Raw genomic sequence first — 18,511 nt, forward strand, 5'->3', positions numbered from 1 at the left:
TCACCGACAGACACTAACACATTAACATAGGCTTATTAAACATTCAAACACACTGTTACTAAAGTCTTCTTAAGAATGATTAATAAAAAATCATTGTCATGATTTTTAATTGGATTGGAAAATTAAAAAAAATAAATACAGGATGTTCTTTAAACCCTGTCACATCCGAAACCACGATTATCAGTATGGGCAAGAAGACATATTAGCATATTAAAAAAAATATTTACAACAAAGAAAATTTTTGAAAATAAAATATTTAAAAAAACAAATGGTTGCTTACTTCTGCAGGGGAGAAGTGAGGGGAGCGCGGCGCAGTACCAGAATCCCCCCTTCCCCCTCCTCGTTTCACCCCTGCAGAAGTAAGCAACCATTTGCTTTCTTTGATATTTAATTTTTTTAAATTTAATTTGTTCTAAAAAAATATTTTAATGTGCCAATATGTCTTCTTGCTCATACTAATCATAGTGGTTTCGGATGTGACAGGGTTTAAAGAACACCCTGTATATTATAATATATATATATATATTTTACATGACGGTAAGATGATCAGTCTTCCGCTTCAGGCGGCAGTTGACTATGAAATACTGCAGTTTAAAAACACCTTATAAATAAATATTTTATGTCGGCCACGTAGGGAAACATACCTGAGACCTCTTGCATGATAGGCAAATGCGCTAACCATTAGACCACGAGGCGGACGAAATATATTGTAAAAAACATACGTACTTATGGATTGTGAGAATAAACCCTGATTAGAGTAATAAGAGTATGAAAAAATTTAACAATAATTAAAATTGGAATAAATTTTTTTAACAATAATTAAACTTGAATTCAATTGGAGATCTTGCTTATGACTATAAAATAAATTCTAGCAAGGTAGGTATGTAAGTAAATGCAATAATAATCCTTCCTGGCAATACCTCCGGCGCAGTAGAGTGCAATAAAATTAGAATAGTTGAATATCGAATCTTACCTTATACATAAAATCTAGTAGCGACTTAATTTCTGAGAATCTGACGTCCTTGAGGAATATAATTGGATGCGGATGGGAGTTCTGTAAGAATATGCTCTCGAAGTACGGTGAGCATGCTGACAGTATCGTCTGATGTGCCTGCAAAGAAAACAAACAAATATTCATATTAAAAAGGGACTGAGAACTTATTTGCGAAGGGATATTAAAGTCTAGGCATTTACAGGGCTCACGAACTGCAAATGGCTAGTTCATTTATTGCTTATAGTAAGTGTGTAACATGTATTAATCTATCTGTATTTGAACATCAATGTATCTACAATTCGTGCATACATCTGTTGATTTTTGTGAAGTAAAAATCTGTGAAACCTTGATTTAGGTGAGATACTTCTGAATTTATTAATTTTATTAATAAAACATAAAGTCATAATACATATAATAAAACAAAACATATTGAAACAAAAAGTTGAATCAAGTTTTCATAACAACTGTAATAAAAAAATGCTAATAAAGTGACAAAAAATTCTAAAATTATGCTTGGTATTAAAACTACTGAATTTTTCGATACTGTTCAATTTTGATACATATTTTTAGCCTTGTCAGCCTCGTGGTGTAGTGGTTAGGTTAGGTTACCACGCAAGAGGTCTCGGGTTCGATTCCGGACATGGTTGACATGAAATATTTCATTATAATGTGTTTTTACACTAGAGTATTTCATATTCCCTGGACTGGTACCTGAAGCGTAAGACTAATCATCTTACTGCCATGTAACAAAAATGATCAAGAAACACTGCGATTAGTGTACCAATGCAGTGCCCTATGCATGATTAGGTGCGGAAAGGATATGATAATGATTTTAGCTTTATTGTTTTTTACTAACAATGTTTTGAGTATGCTAATCTTAATTAAATCCTTAAAGTGTTAAATTCAGTGCTTGTCTACAAAGATTTGAACAGGCTCAAAATATTTCTGACCATATTACTTTTTGTATAATCCAGAATTTAATTTAAAGTGGATCGATGAAACATGACTGAAACACAAATATTTTATATAGAGAAAGAAATTATTTAAAAAAAAATATATATATATGAAAAAATATATATTTGCGTTATTAGTAAAAAAAACTCAAAGAATATGAATCAAGTTTTGGTAATGCGAGGTTCAAGCCTCGGACCTCTGATTTGTGAGTGCTCATTAGCAACGGGACCACAACTTTTAATTTAAAATGACTTATTTAATTGCTAACCATTTAAAAATAATAGCATTGTAAGTTTATTACGTACGTAAGTGAATCGGGTTGTAGTCCCATAGCTAGTTTCTCGGACTCGCAGATCAATGGTTCGAATCTCACTCTACCCCAACCTGATTCCCATTTTCTAAGAGTGAGTTATTTACAACTCGTTGAAAATGGCCGTTAAAATGAAATATTTGGGTAATTGTAAGAATGCAAATATTTATTTTACTAAATATATAATTGGATCCACTTGATGTATCTAGTCACATTACTAATGGATATAAGTTATTTTTAAGTATTTAATATTCTAATGTAAGCTCTCGGCTTTATGTAAAAAATATTAAGACAACTGCAAAAAGTATACCTTTGCAGTGTCCAATGAACTATCTATTAGTTGTGGCTAAGGAATAAAAGAAAAATAAAACTTAATAGGATAACTTTTTTTTAAATCACAAAATAACTTGAAAGAAAAAAAAACATTTAATGGATAATATAATATTTTATACATTGGACTGGTAAACGAAGCATAAAATATACCACAACTTGTCTTGATGTAATTTATGATCTGCTAAAAACAGCATCAGATGTAGGTATTAAAAAATAATGATACTAGAATTTACAAGAAACTACAATTTGGACTTTTTTAAAAAGGAATTTTAAAAATTGTAAATACTAAGGAAGAAGAAAACTAATGAAGTCATAATTTGTAATCCTACAATGAAATACATAGCAAAAAATCGTTTAAATTAGTAATAACTGATATTCATTATTGAAAAATGCATCATAAATAGAAATAAAACAATTGTGATATTGTTATTGACTAGTTTGATTTAGAAAATCTCTAAATTATATGTTACAATAAATTACTGTAATAAATGTGAATCAATTAACATAATAAAATATAAATTAGAAAAGATTACTGTAGCTATATATAAAGATAAATGAAGTATGTAATTGGTTATATCAAATGTGGAATATTTAACTGTGTATTAGACTAGATGTAGGGTGAAACCATTTGGTATGGTGAGTTCTGCACACTTACAGTATAGAAATTGCAAATCAAGCTGATCAATGTAGTTCACATATTGTGAGAGCTATCAATTAAACTGTTTATATACTTAATGTATAAGCCATTTATTCGGATAAGCGAAAATTCTAACTGTTTCGGTTTATTGGTAACCAGTCATTTATTTTTTTAACAAAGTTTGGTAGTAAAATCCAGTAACACAAGATAACAGTACAGAGAAGTTTGTAACTAACAGAACTGTGCTCTAAGCCATGTAACAGCACTAATGGCTAGTACTTTTATTTGATTACAAATTGCATTGCTTCTGGCTATCCAGATCAAATTATTTAAATAAGGCATTAGTAAAAAATACTAATATTTATTAATCAATATTTTTTAAATCTTACAAATCATGTGTTCCGAATTGGAATTTTATATATTTTTATTTTAAGTCTTTACATGCATGTATTATTGATAATTCTGACAGAAAGGAGTAGGTTTACCATACTAAAATTAATTATGAAATAAACTGTTTTACTAAAATTTTAAGTAAAAATTTAATATTGCATAACTTTTGTAAAACGCCCCTGAGATAAAAAAATATATTTTAAAAAAGACAATTGATTGAACAAATTCAAACAATAAATAAATAATAAAAAAATTCAAAACAGATTAAATTACGAAATTATTTTTAAATTAGAAAAAAAATACTTCATTTCCATGTCGGTGAAAAAGTTTTGTAAAAAAAAGATAATGGTGTTTGGCAAGATTGATTTAAAAATAACACACTACTTGTTATATATGTGTAATATATGAACATGAGTCAGACTAGATTTAAAAATACATAACACCAGTTGCACATCTTTCTAACTATTCTGTGGCATCCCACACTTGTACTGTAGTGAGCAGGAAAGGTTAATGACATTGCCATAATTGAGGTTAGACCACCTAAACATTTAGGCTATCTCTACTTTCTTTTGACATGTTAGTGCACTTTTGATGGCTGTTGAATTGAATCACTCGAAGAGTTATGGCACTTTAATAAAAAACAAAAAATCCTATACATCAATAACAAGAGTAAAACAAGTAAATATTGTGGAAAAGATTGGAAGCTGTAAAAAAGATTGGTAATGAATATTTGTTAAAAGTTGATAACAAAATATGAGAAAAATGTGTACTAACATTAATGAATTGATTCCCACAGTATGATTATCCCACAATTTATCGATTTCAGATAAAAGAAGATTATGAATAATTGGAAATGTTTGTAATGATAAATAAGATGACCATAAGAAAATAAATACAGTTAACAGAGTGCATTATGAACACTGAACAGATACAAGTCAATGCACCCTATGTCCAGTGTATGTAAGATACAAAAAAGGTAAATTACATTATATTTCTGTAACGAGATGTTAAAATACCATGGGGAAAAAGATAATTACTGGATTTGCAAACAACCGTTGCACAAAAAATAGCTAAAATGATTGCGATATAATTTGAAGGTCTCGGCTGAACATTTTGATTCTATAATGTGATATTTAGTTATTCAAATATTCCAGCTGATGCAGGTAAAGTGGTCATATTAATAAACATAATCATTGACCATTCGCAAAAAATGACCAAAAATTTACATTCATGGTTTGAAGGATGTCTGTTCGCTGGGCATACCATTTTACGATTTACATAACTTAATTTTTTATATGCGAAGTTATATAACAGAATTATGAACATAAATTTGTTAAACACGTAATAGAAACAATATTTTGAGTTTGTCCAAATTTTTGTAAACAAGTACTGGATTCAACTCCCCGGGGAGCTGTTTATATTAACATATTACAACAGAGATGAAGAACATTTCAGATAGGGTTATATAGAAGTCTAGGCATTTACAGGGCTTATGACCTGTCATTGGCTGGTTTAAGTGATGTGAATGGCTAGTTGCCTAGTATGTAGGTGAAATAATTCAATTAGATGAATCTCACCCGCATAAATAAAGGTTTCAGCTCTTTACCTTCACAAACATCAACAGATAAAAGAATGGAAGGAATATAGATGTTCAAATATGGGCAGAACGGGGAATGTTACACGGTGTGTAAAGTGGCCACTTAAACCAGCTATTGACAGGTCATAAGCCCTGTAAATGCCTAGACTTCTATATAACCTTCTCTTAAATGTTCTTCATCTCTGTTATAATATGTTAACGTAATAGAAATATCTTTTTCTTCCATAATCGTTTTTTTCTCTCTTAGAAATACATAATTATTTACCATTGTTTCTAATATTAAATTTGTGATTATTTGAAAAGGAAAAAACGATGTTTCTATAAAACTAACATTCATTAAAGTTACACGTTATGCATTATTGAAACACATACATAATTGCTTAAAATTTTATATGAATAAATATTCAATAGTAATCCAACAGAACCCTTTCATGTTTTTTTTTAAAAATAAATATTTAAATTTGTTAATGAATTTATGCATAAAAACGGTGTGAAATAAAAATCTAAGACAAAAGGGCTTAGTATTATTCTACAAGACAAATAAATTCGGATGAATTGCGGGTGAAATAATCTATACAAAAATGAAGACCATAAATATCCAGAAAATAATTAAATAATCTAATATTGTATAAATGTTTTAAAAAAATAATGAAAAAAATTGCATAATATGGTTTCAAAAACTTTCTACAGTACCAATAAACAGCTTGTGTTAAAAATTAATTGAAATATTTAAAACTGATGAAATAAAATACACACAAAATCTATTTGCTTATTTTGTGTGATAAATATAGGCTAAATATTAAAAAATATGGATAGTATTCCGCAAAAAACCTATTTAGACTATAACTTTGCTGTTTTGACTTGATGATGAGGTCATATAATTTTATGAACACTTCACAAAACATCTCGTATTTACACAAATGGCAAAGTTATTTCCAAAATAAGTTTGAAAAAAAGTATCTTCAGGGAAAAAGGAGTTTGTTAATATTATGTTTTTTAGGTCAAGAATTTTAAAAGTTTTTGAAATTTATAATTTTTTTTAATGCTATTTTTTTCAGTGGTGCTCTCAACTTTATTTTCTTAAATCTTAATTTACAAGTTAAAAATAAATACATATATATTTACGAAAATATGGTGGACGTTTTTTATAAACAGGGCACTAAATTTTTTTTCAGCTGTAGCGTATATCAATAATTTATTACATGATAGACAAAATGAGAGTTCAAGAATGGTGAAATTTATTAGTAAAGCAACGAAAAAAAAGAATTCACTATATATATATATTTCGTGTTAATATTGTTGGGAATCAAACCTGGCACAGCTGCACCACAAGGCAGCTTTGTTAAACAAAATTTTGATTGTGTTCAAATTTTTGTAGACAAATACAGGATTTAACCCTTCAGGCAGAGTTGCATTGCAAAAAATAAAGTTAAATAATTACTGTATTTTTATAAAAATGGGTTGTTTTATATGACTCTTGATGCAACCCATTTTGACAAAAATGAAACAATTATTTAACTTTAATCTGTTTTCAACATATTTTTTTGTGCAACTGGCCCTTAGCATTTTATCTAGCTCTTGAAATGGAATGTGAAAGTTGAATATTATGATGTGTTACTTGATAACTTCAATCAGCTAAAGGTCATTAAATCTGTAAAAGCCTAACTTCTTCTTTAATAATCGCTTCACCTCTGTTGAGAGAATATATCATTATCTAGTTCTATCTGTTTCATAAATATTGAAAAAGGAATAATTTTTACCTTGACAGTTTCTCCATCACATGCGAGGGTGACGTCGCACAATGCTTCCCGTTGCAAAAGGCTGGCTAGCACATCTGTCAGGTTGTGAGGGTGATTATTCCAGCGTAGGCAAAACTGCTGTTGGTCCATCGTGGGAGATAGTGTCACTGGTTGAACTGGAAACACACAACAAAGTTAGTACTTACTCATTCACATATCGCACATCCGATAAAGTAGTCGTAACTCAAAAATACATGATTTTCAGTTAAGTATACAGAATAAATTATTAAAAAAACTGTCTTATGCAAAGAAAATTATAAAATTCTTGCTTTAAGATTTGCCTGTTCGATAGCTCTATGACAATTTACAATGAAACTTATTTGAATGCCGCTGATCTCAAAACAGTGTCATATTTTAAGTATTCTCTTTATGACAATCGAAATGTTCTTTGAAAAATGTTATAGCATTTTTAAAGACAAATCTAAATACGTATTTATTTATATATACGCCCAATGGGCATTTTTAAGGACATATTTATGCATATAAAATTATTATAAAGAAAAGTAGAAAGACACAATGGTATGTAGTAGACTTTGTGGGAGTGGAAGCGGGAGGAAGGTGTTTAATTTGATTTAAAAATCATTTGAAAGAAGACTACTTGTTATCAAAGAAATCAAGACTGGTATGTTTGTTGGCAGATTTAAGAATTCTGGGCTTAGGGGAACGAAAACCGTAGTTAGACACATATGGCACATTGGCAATGAAAAAGAAAAAAAGAAACAATTGAAAATATGTGGTTTTGAGACGTGTTGATTTAGTTTTTTGGCTCTCCTAGAACTCTATTTTATCGACTCTATTTTATCGAATGTGTGATATTATTTTCAAGTTTACAAGCAATAAATATATACAGCAAAGACAATACGAAAACTTGTGACAGTTGATCTGCTCCAAATCACAAGAAAAATCTGAGTTAAGTCGAGGCATTTCATTTACATTTTTAGACATTATTTCGCTCGCATTATAGTGTGAAAAAATCCATTTTTTTTAAATTAAAAAACAAAAAATTATATTTAAACATAGCAAATCATTTATACATTTAATAATATAATATAAATAGTTCAATGCTTTCTATTTCCCTAATAGAGTAGGATGCTTGTGTTTAGAAATGAAGTTTGTTTTACAATTTTTTAACAATATTGCTTTTAAGGTCATTAATTAAAAAAAAAAACATCAAAAACATGAACTCAGCATAGATGCATTTATTTTATGTTATTATCAGGACTTGTATAATGATGAGACTAAGAAATTTACTGATGTTTAACAATATAGTAGACTAAAGTTTTTTTTTTTTAATTTTGTAGAGTAAAAGTAGTCGTCGCCAGATAAGAATGCCTACCCTAACACATATTTTACACCGCGGTCACTATATGAGCGTAGACATTCTTATTTGGCGACGACTTTGCTATGTAACAGCCAAAGACAACTTATTGAATATTTTAATTTTGGGAAAGATAATTCAAGTGATCAATGTTAAGGTACGTTTTCTGATGGGAAGTTAAAATTTATCTTCAATTTTATCTACAAAGTAAAATCAAGTTTTCTGTATGAAAAATATAATATTTTTACAATTTTTTTTTTCTAAACATGTTCAATTACCAATTACCGACGAAGATACTTTGAATTTTCATACAAATATACACACTTGCGTACATAAATATCGATATTAGTTTATACCGTTTCAGTATATACTGATGAAGATAGCCATTCATAATCGCGGGCCAGCAAATCTCTTACTGTCCCATCATAATGTATAATAATAATAACTCTATGAGGGGTGTATTTATAGAAATGATGTGGATTGTTTGAAAGTTAGATAAAAAAAACAAACTTTAATAATAATCTGTTAAAATTGACACATTTTTGCAAATTAGTGACATAATTTAAAACTGTATTATCATTTAGTAAGATGTATGCGTAAATTATATCTAAGTTTATAAAAACAAATACATTTTAGCAACTGAAACAATGTTCACCTTTGACACTGTGAGAAATTTCTGATAAGAATTAGCATGTTTAAGATTTTTTTAATAATGATCCAGGTGAAGTATTTGTTATTAAATGTTATTAGCACTCTTTAAAACCATGCTAAACCATGCATCAGCCACATGGAAGAAAACATATTTGACATAAAATGTTTCTACAAACATAAGTAATCTTTATGCAAGATTAAATGAAAAACATATTTATTTTAATGCATTTTTAAAAATAAATATGTATATGGATATTGCAGCACAGAAAAATAGAAAAAACACTAAAGAATATCTTTGATAAATTGGAGTAACACTGCATGAGTTTGACGATTTTTTGCATAAATTATAAATACATAAGTTAAGTATAGGTTTACAGTTGCATGGGTAAATATTCAAAGCTAAGATATTCACAATTGGGCTTCAACCATTATCTCAATAGGAACCTCAATAAACCCATCTAAAACAGAACAATTCATAAAGTATAATATGAAGTTGCCATCATGTCAATTAAAACATACATTAAAGTCATACATGCATGCTAGAGCTGACCATATAAGAATTAAAAATAAATATGAAATATTTTGAAATTTAATAAATGTTTTTTTTTTACAGTTATGCAGAATGTGGGGTCTACAAAAATGAAAAGGGAATATAATATGCAAGAACTTGAATATCCAGTATAGGTATTATGGTGTTTCGGTATTTAAAAATTGTAGAACCTAATACCAGACATAATATTGTAAATAATTTGTATGTAAGTACATTTTTAAATACGATATTTTTTAATAAAAAAAGCATACACTTAATGCATTAATTTAAATAAATACTTTAGTAGGCCTGAGCAACATTTAGCATAAAAAGCACAGAAGTATGAATACATAACACTTGTGCGCTAATATAAACATCCTACAAATGCAATAATAATGAATAGCCAAGAGATATTAGATATTTTTTACGAAGGCATCAAGTACCATAATCAAAGACTTTCACATGTCTAGTAGTGCAAGATCATTGGGCAATCTAATACTTGTATTTTAAATGGTTTCTCAACATTTTCTAGCTAAAATAATAGTAGCAAATATTGTGTTCATTCATTTTGATTGTTATTATCATTACTTTGCCCTTCACGGCTTTCTCTAAATTCTTAATTAGGACCAATCAGCACGATAAGAAGCAATGATAAGGTATAAGATAACTTATGTTACTAAAAACTTTGTTAATAAGGCAGATACTTGCTCTCTACTGGATTGCGGCTATCTATGAATCTCAAACTAAACAATCCTATTTAAATATATACCTATTTGTTTTTTTTACTTTGCACGGATAATTTTTTTATTAATTTAATGATATGTTGGTTAAATCAATGATCAACGATGTTCAATTGGTAAATGAAACCTTAAAAAATACTCTCCATAGAATGTGTGCAGTAGTTAAGACATTTTAATATTTCCTCTAATTTCAGTACAAAGATGGAAATAATATGAATAGATAATTAACAAACAATAGAATTTTACAGCAAAAATCTAGTTTTTTTTCCACAAAAACGTACATATTATAAAAACACTTTATGGGTAATTTGGTAAGTTTATTGGATATAAAAGTGTTTTATTTTATTTTGGATACCTTACCAAATTTCATTATGGAAATCTATCAATTATCTGCATACACAATAAATACTTTACGGGTACTTGATTTTTTTAAAAACAAATAAGCCAACTGAATAGTTATACTTTTTGAATATTATACAAGGTTAAATTACCACTTATTTAACATAAAAAAGTGAATCCTTAGACATACAAAAGGTGTTGAAGACGATTCGTCAAAGTGTGTTCAGTTCAGTCCGATAGGCACTTATTGAATGGGAAAATAATTAATTACTTGACCATGTAAAATATGTGCTTTTCAAATATTTTGGATTAGGCAGGCAAATTATTCAGATGTTTTTGAGTAACAGGATCAGACAATTATTTCAACCATTCAAAATATTCTGGCCTTAAACACTCTATTCATAAATAAAACTTTAAGGGTGAATGCTTATAGGCATGATTGCAGCTGCCTCTATGTTATTATTGTAAGTTGAAAAATAATTCAAATAAAATTAGTGAGATTTTTGAGACTAATTCAATGTGTCAACTATTTATTTCTCAAAATCTTAACTGTGACAAATAAAAATGAGAATTAAAAAGCATATTTTTTTAGGATAAATAAACAATAGAGAAAACAATTAAAAACTTTTGTTAACACAGTCGCCGTTATGTAGACTATAGCCATCAAAACGATGTCTCTCATTTAGGAAATGACAACTATAGCTGTCGGTCTAAAAGACATTGATAGTAAAGACTGCTATATAGCCTACGTGAAACTGAAATAATGATAGGGTAGATGTTGTGTTGATGTGTCCCTATAAAAAACAGTTAGCAACAAAGGTACCCCAGTAAGTTAGTCAAATAAGGTTGACTTCAAACCATCAACTAGGGATCAATCCGAAGTGAAATATTCTAAAATAAGAAAGTTGTGATATGTGTCCATATGAGTGGATCTAATGAACGAACGCGTTATAAATGAGAAGCCCTAAGAGATTTTTTAGAAGTTAACTTATTTAGGAATTAATGTTCTCAATGAAGGTTTAATAATTAAGACTGAAGACTAAGCACTGAAGAATCATGATAGCAACATGTTTCTTTACTTATTTTAACCAATTAAACTAAGAGTATAAAATCCTTCGTGTCTCTTTCAGAGTAAAAGTAATATAATTTCTTCCATAATGTACGCCTAAAACACAGTTTGAGTTAGCCAACCAGATAAGCACATTAGGGTATATTATACGTACTAAGCAACATAGCGTATATTTTTTACAAACATTGAACATCTAATTTGTTGACTGAACATAGGACAATATTATGTTCATTATGTGGGTTCTTAGAAATCTGTTTTCCATTATTACAATTTGAATTCCTTTGGATGTTTGTAAAGGTTGTTCGTTCATTGTTTAGAAAAAGACACTTTGTAATTATTATGTTTTGAATGGCAAACTTCAAGTGAAAGAGTCTGAGCATCATTTATGGCCAGAGGAGAGGTGTGCACCTTGACCGGGAACGATTTACTTTTATATAATTTTGTAGTTAGGGCAGAGGGCATTTTTTTATAGCCAATAGTTTTATGTAATAGGGAAAAATATTATAGCTCAAGGTACAATAGTTTAGTGTAACAATTTACCGTGAAATGAATTATGCATGTCAAAAGCAATAAGACAAATACACACCATTTTATGACACAAAATGCTCTCTGGCATTTGAACAAACAAAAATAGAGCAACCCGCTAAATGTTAGTAACACTAAAAGATGAATTTAGAATATAAATATACAGTAAAACTCCATTTATCCCAATTCCATTTACAGTCATCGGGATTGTTATCAGACGATAAAAAATAAAGATGTTATTATAACAAATAAAAAAGGGCGCTAGTGGCCTGAGTTTTATAATGGATTTATTTTGATATCATCATACCATTTTCCGCACCTTATGGTGCATAGGGCATTGTATTGGTAATCCAATTTCACCGAATGTAAATGATTCTTTGTTACATAAAGGTGAGATTATTCAACAAGTCTTCCGCCCTGAACTATGAAATTTAGGTGTAAAATAAAATAAAAAATTCATAAATACATCTCGCAAAACGTTTACTTTTGTTTTATTTACATCTGTCTGTCAAATTAGGTGAAAATTTATTACAGGAACCTATCCAGCATAAATCATACACTTGTATCAATTTTTTTATTTGTGACAAATCAAGGAAAATTAGAATCATTGAGTATTTTGAGAGGACCCATGAATGCATAATTTATCCATCTAATTCTACTTGTTAGGAGGAAAATTTTATGGTTCAAGGTGCAAGCCTCTCCCCTTACGCCAAACTAGTTATGTTTATAGGCTGAAGATATTCGGAATGGAATAGAGAATAGATATTTAATAATGGCAAATCTTTTAGACTGTCATTATACGTCAAAAAATAAATAACAGTAATACTTATTAGACAAACTGAACGAAGTTATGCAGAAAACAGCGAACTATAGAAAAGCAAAACTGAGATAAAAGCACTTTTGTGAAAAGAGTGAATAATCAAATCTACACAACAGAGAATATTTTTTACTGTGATAAAAAGTGCATAAATTCGTTTTTTTACAATACAAAAAGTCTGGCTGACCACCACACAACCTAAAATGTGCATTTTACAGAAAACAGCCAGCCCCAGTAGGACTCTAATGTATGTTGTGCCATTATGTATTAAACACATTATTTTATATTAAGGTACTTAATTGTAAAGAATAACTTGATCCGTTTGTTTAAATAACTTAAAAAATAATTTGACCATGTGGTAAGGAATTTTGGTGTTTTTTTTTTTTACCACGCAACCTATCCATTTAGTAGAAAACAGCCAGATAGAATATCAAATCTATCAAAGTCATTCAAGCCTTGAATGTATGAGGTGACATTCTGAGACATGCATATTTTATAGGCCCAAAAATTTTTCATTTGTTTTTTACTGATAACATTTCATTGATTCCAACCTTTCCAAACTTTCCTTCTTATATGAACTCTTTTTTCTATGATATATTTTGTTGCTCTTTAATAATAAGGAATATTTTAATGTTTTTTTTATTTCCTTTTTATTACTTTTTAAAAAATATATCATATAACCATTTACAGAATATTTTATTTCCTCTTTCTTTTGTTACACAAAAATATTATAACTGTCTATTATAGGAGCGAAAATTCATTAACATTTCTTTGTATACCCACGAACAGGCCATACCTTTGTGGGATTTTTTATTTACTATTTTTACTATTAATATGTATTTCATTGCTATGTAATTATCCTTTATTTTTGATTACTCTATTTTACTTGTTATGTATATTGTAAAAAAAAACAAAAAATTTAATAAAAAAAAAAAATACATGTTTTCTTTTTATAGGTATTCTAAAATTAATGAATTTATAAAATTAAATTAATTATGTATTTATCCAATTTAATTTAATCAAGAGAATTAGATTTCTGGAGGCATTATTTTTCCCATCAGAGTCTTTACCGTAAGATTTTCCTAGTGCTGTGGGTGTTTTCTGCAAATTAAGAAATGTCATTTTTGTGATCGACATTATTTTCAGGAGATTATTACAGTTTTTTGTATGAAAGCGGCTAGGCTGTTTTTAACAAAACATAGACTTGACCTTACTGCACCCGATAACACCAATATCTCATTTTTCAACGTTCAATTGGTAACGACTTAGGACACGGACACATACCCTAATGATTTTTTTAGCATCATGCTTTTCACTTAAATGCACTTAACAAATGGCACTGATGTATAATAAATGGACGTGTTATTTCTACTAGCTACATGTAAGATATACAAATTGTCCTTAACAATAAAAAAAGAGATGGCGAATCACAATATACGTGCCAACATTCATGTAAGAGATATATATTTCATAAATTCATATTTATTTCTATGACACTCGTTACCAAAGATACGACGCTAGCTGGCAGCTGCCATATATGTTATTTTTGTATGTACTTTAAAATCATAAAAAATATAACTAGTTATCTATTTATTCAATAAATAGAATTGTATTTAAGAATGAAACAATATTTCAGTATGCTTTATAGTTATTGTAATCGATGCATTTTTTCACACATGGCGACATTATTCTTTAGCATCACATCTGATCACGACAAAAGTCAAAAGGCATTACCACGAATTAAAATGCAAGTTTCTTTACACTTATGTGTTTATTTAATTAGACGTCATTGGCAAATGGATTATATTTATGAATTTTTAATTTAAAAAAAGTTAAGGTGGAATTAGTAAAAACGCATCCTGTTAATTTTTACATAAGTAATAAAAAAAAACCTCGTAAGATTTCTTAACAGAGATGGAGACTCGCTTTGAGACGCCAATGTGGAATTGTAGGCATTTTCAGAGCTTATGATCTGTCATTAGCTGGATTAAGCGATTATAAAAATGAACAGATACCAGGATTAAAGAAATGCGAATGATAAAAAATTATCACTCAAACCAGCCAATGACAGATCATAAGTCCTGTAAATGCCTATCTTCAATAATCTATTCTCAAAGAGGTTCTCCCCTATACTGGAATATTTGTAAATTGGTTTCAGTTAGTAAAATAACTTAAACTAAGCGCATTCTGTAAAATTAAGTCATTCGTAATTCTCATAAAGATAGAAAAATATTGATTATAAGTATTAAATCAACGGGTAGGAAAATAGATACATTTTTACAACTTTGAAGATAAAAATAAGATAAGCAATTAATATTTATGTTTAGAGAAAAAAACATAGCACCAAATAATATAAGTATATTAATCAGAACTAACTTAATTTTACGAGGAAGAGGTTTGATTTGAACCTAGTATATAATATATAATATTATTCTATTTGGTTAAAATAATGAAGCACTAGGTATTTCAAAATAAGAATGTGATTCCTTGATTTCTTTGCTAAAACTTGTCAGTACCTATTAGAAAAGTACTACTCGCACTTCTTAATTACCGAGATCTTAATAAGAATATGAAATCATTCACTTTAGTTTTGAACAATAATTAAATTCACTTGTTGAATAAACTCAGGGCATATTTTATCAAATAATAAAAACACAAATGCCAAATGTTCACAAAAAAACGAAATATTATTATGTGAAATTTATAAAAACATAGACAACACTCTCATACAGAACGAATATTCTTATATTGTAAATAATTTGTTATTTAATTTCTACTCACTGTCTTTAAACAATAAAAATAATTTTCCCAGTTTCAGGCGGGCGAGTGGGAGAATCGGCGAACAGAACACGATACCGGAGAAAGAATGATGAGCGGTATACGATATCACAATCACTAGCAGGAATAAACGGCAGAGTGGTGCTTCGAGTTTAGCTTTAGATCTGGTTACCGTACTATTGACAGTTAGGTCACACTACATGCCTACTTGTTGCACGACCAAATCCCATCAAATTTGGCCGAGGGTCCATTATGTAATTTTTGCACTATACAGAGTAAACTGCCTTACTATGTGGGTATAGACATCGCCTCGGGTCCTAAACCATTTTACAAACAAGTTTGGAAAAAGTCGTAGCATTGCCAAAAAAATTGCAACATGTTGGCACCGTTATCTCGCCGTGTCGGTGCCCTAATTGAGATTGATTTCTAATAAGAGGGCTAAATCGATAAACCACCATTTGTTTAATAATCCGAGATGTCAATAAATCCGGCACATGACAGTTCCCGACGGCGAGTGGGCGTTAAATTTTAAAACGCGCAGTTGTGTCAAGTATTTGGAGCGCCATTATGATCATCGGTAAACTCGCAATTTTTTTATTATTCAAATCAAAACACGAGGAAAACGCGACGCAACCGGGGGGGGAATATACGTAAATTGAACGTTGAAAAACTTAAGGTCAGACGCTAACACAAACTTTACAAGTTATAACACGTACACTCACCGTTTGCAAAAAATTTGCCATCACAAATGCCAGCCGACCCTTACTTTGCACTGCCACTTCGACCACACACACTCAATTTCCGCAACATTGCATGGCCTTCGAGAGCTCTGCAACGTGCGATTCGGCCAGTAATAGAAGCGACACTCGTGGCATTTGCGAACGCGCGAATTTTAAAATATTTTTTGCAACGTTATTTTGTTTGATTATTTCAATTCCTTTTGCGGAAAATGTGTTTTCATAAATTGATTGGTTTACGATGATCAACGTATTTTTTCGCATGTTCGATATTTTACAGATAAAACTTATTATTTACGCGTAATTTTATGTTGTGCAAAAAATTTTTTAGCAAACATTTTTTTAAAGTGCTATTCAAATTTATGAAACATTAACACTGTTTCTATAAAAAATACACTTGTTTTAATAAGTTATTTGTTGTTATTTGTTTTATGTAATGAAATATATTGAAAGAACCTTGTGTAATAAATCGGCCTTGACATTAAACCCTAACCTCGCAAATAGGTCACCATCTATTGACCGAAAATATAAAAACGGCGCCTAGGCTACGAATTTTCCTACTGGGTTATGTTGTCTGTTAGTGAATGAAGGGGGCGCGGGCGGCATATTCAAAACTTCGAATTCCGAGCAAATAATGACAAGGAGTCATAAATTATAATTTTTATTTTTTTTAACGTTTTCAACAGGATACACAACTTAATAAGATATTAGAAGAAATGTTTTTAAAAATAAATTTAGCGAAGATACGAACCAAATTTACCGAGCTTTCCCGAACGTTAACGAAGATTCTCGATGTTAGCCGATGTTCCGCGTTCTTATCCAGCTGCTGTTTGTAAACACGTGTCGGCAGTGAAGCGGCTTGTATGTGTTGGTTAGAATTATAACGGGATTTCAGATCTGCGAAAAATATAGAAGGCAGTGCAATTTTGTTGTTTCAGATGTACCTAATACTAGCTTTGTAAACAAATTTAATTTTTCGGGTTAGACGCGGTTTTAGTTAAATACACATCGAGCAAAATTTCAAACATTTCATCTTTTGATAATTATTTAGTTAGGAATGTCATAAAACATAATGATACTTCATGTGCATTAGGTAGGACTTCCGGCATTTTAAATTATGATTTATTCATTAAAAAAATCTTTAATTTCACTGTCAAAACTACTTATAAAGTTTTAAAATGGCGGAAGTACATAGACTTTTAATTTTATAGACACAGTAAAATTATAGTAATCAAAATTACAATCTTTCTTTAAATGTTTGTAGACAAAATATTGGATTTCCCCCCTTTGGGAGCTATTAAAATTAAAAAATAACTACAGATATGGAGAACATTTTAGGGAAGGAAATACGGAAGTATAGGCATTTATAGAGCGTATGACCTGTCGTTGACTGGTTTATGTAGCCACTTTACACACTGTGTAACATTCACCATTTTCCAATAAAGTAAAGTGTGGTAAAATAAAATGGCATCTCTGGATACTTTTTCAATGTACATTAGGTAAAAAATTAGGAAGTTCGGTGGCTTTTTTAAAAGTTTTTTTTTGTATTAGTTAATAAACTATCGATTTAAAAAAAAAAGTTTTCTTGTATCGTATTATCATCGCTACGATATTTTAAAGTTTTGAAATTACTCCGCCCGTGACACCACGTGTTGTCGAGTTGTGCTGATATTTAAAAGTAAAACCCCATAGATGTCAAAATACACTAAACGTTCACAAGAACCTGTGATGGCTCAAAGTAATTAGTTTTTATAATTTTTTTCATACATTTTCCAGAAACCGTACAATAAATGCATTTTTTGCGTTTAGGAAAACATTTTTTAACATCGAATTTCCCGTAGCATTGAACTTCGTCATTTATACTCTTAACACCCACGTGTGTTGAATTATGTAAATAAATAGGTAGGTATACGGAACCTACGAAGATAAAAAATATTATCCTATTTAAATTACATCTTAGGTTAGTTATCTATCTGTTTAAATTTAAAAGTTTT

The 18,511-nt window shown here is 29.5% G+C and overlaps 1 protein-coding gene and 1 long non-coding RNA gene across 7 annotated transcripts in view; one reads left to right on the forward strand and one right to left on the reverse strand.

Moving 5' to 3' along the window:
* fru (sex determination protein fruitless) overlaps positions 1–16,629 on the reverse strand; it is a 50,759-nt gene extending 34,130 nt beyond the window's left edge. For 4 of the 6 annotated variants that reach the window (XM_088235958.1, XM_088235957.1, XM_088235956.1 and 1 more), the window contains exons 1-3: positions 16,503–16,629; positions 6,976–7,130; positions 974–1,111 (exon numbers count right to left, since the gene is read on the reverse strand). In XM_088235958.1, coding sequence (XP_088092084.1) covers positions 974–1,111; positions 6,976–7,104 — 267 coding nt within the window. In that variant the 5' untranslated portion in view covers positions 7,105–7,130; positions 16,503–16,629. Of the gene's footprint in view, positions 1–973; positions 1,112–6,975; positions 7,131–15,783 lie in introns of all 6 variants that reach the window. The other 2 variants (XM_088235955.1, XM_088235954.1) reach the window with 2 other exon arrangements.
* LOC148275260 (uncharacterized) lies at positions 7,011–11,156 on the forward strand. The gene is made up of 2 exons (XR_015824082.1): positions 7,011–7,148; positions 9,597–11,156. It is a non-coding gene; the product is annotated as an uncharacterized LOC148275260 (long non-coding RNA).
* Positions 16,630–18,511: the final 1,882 nt, after the last annotated feature.

The sequence above is a fragment of the Micrasema longulum genome, unplaced genomic scaffold (genome assembly GCF_059751315.1).
Source record: "Micrasema longulum isolate JH-2025_06_02 unplaced genomic scaffold, ASM5975131v1 h1tg001478l, whole genome shotgun sequence".
NCBI classification, from domain to species: domain Eukaryota; kingdom Metazoa; phylum Arthropoda; class Insecta; order Trichoptera; family Brachycentridae; genus Micrasema; species Micrasema longulum.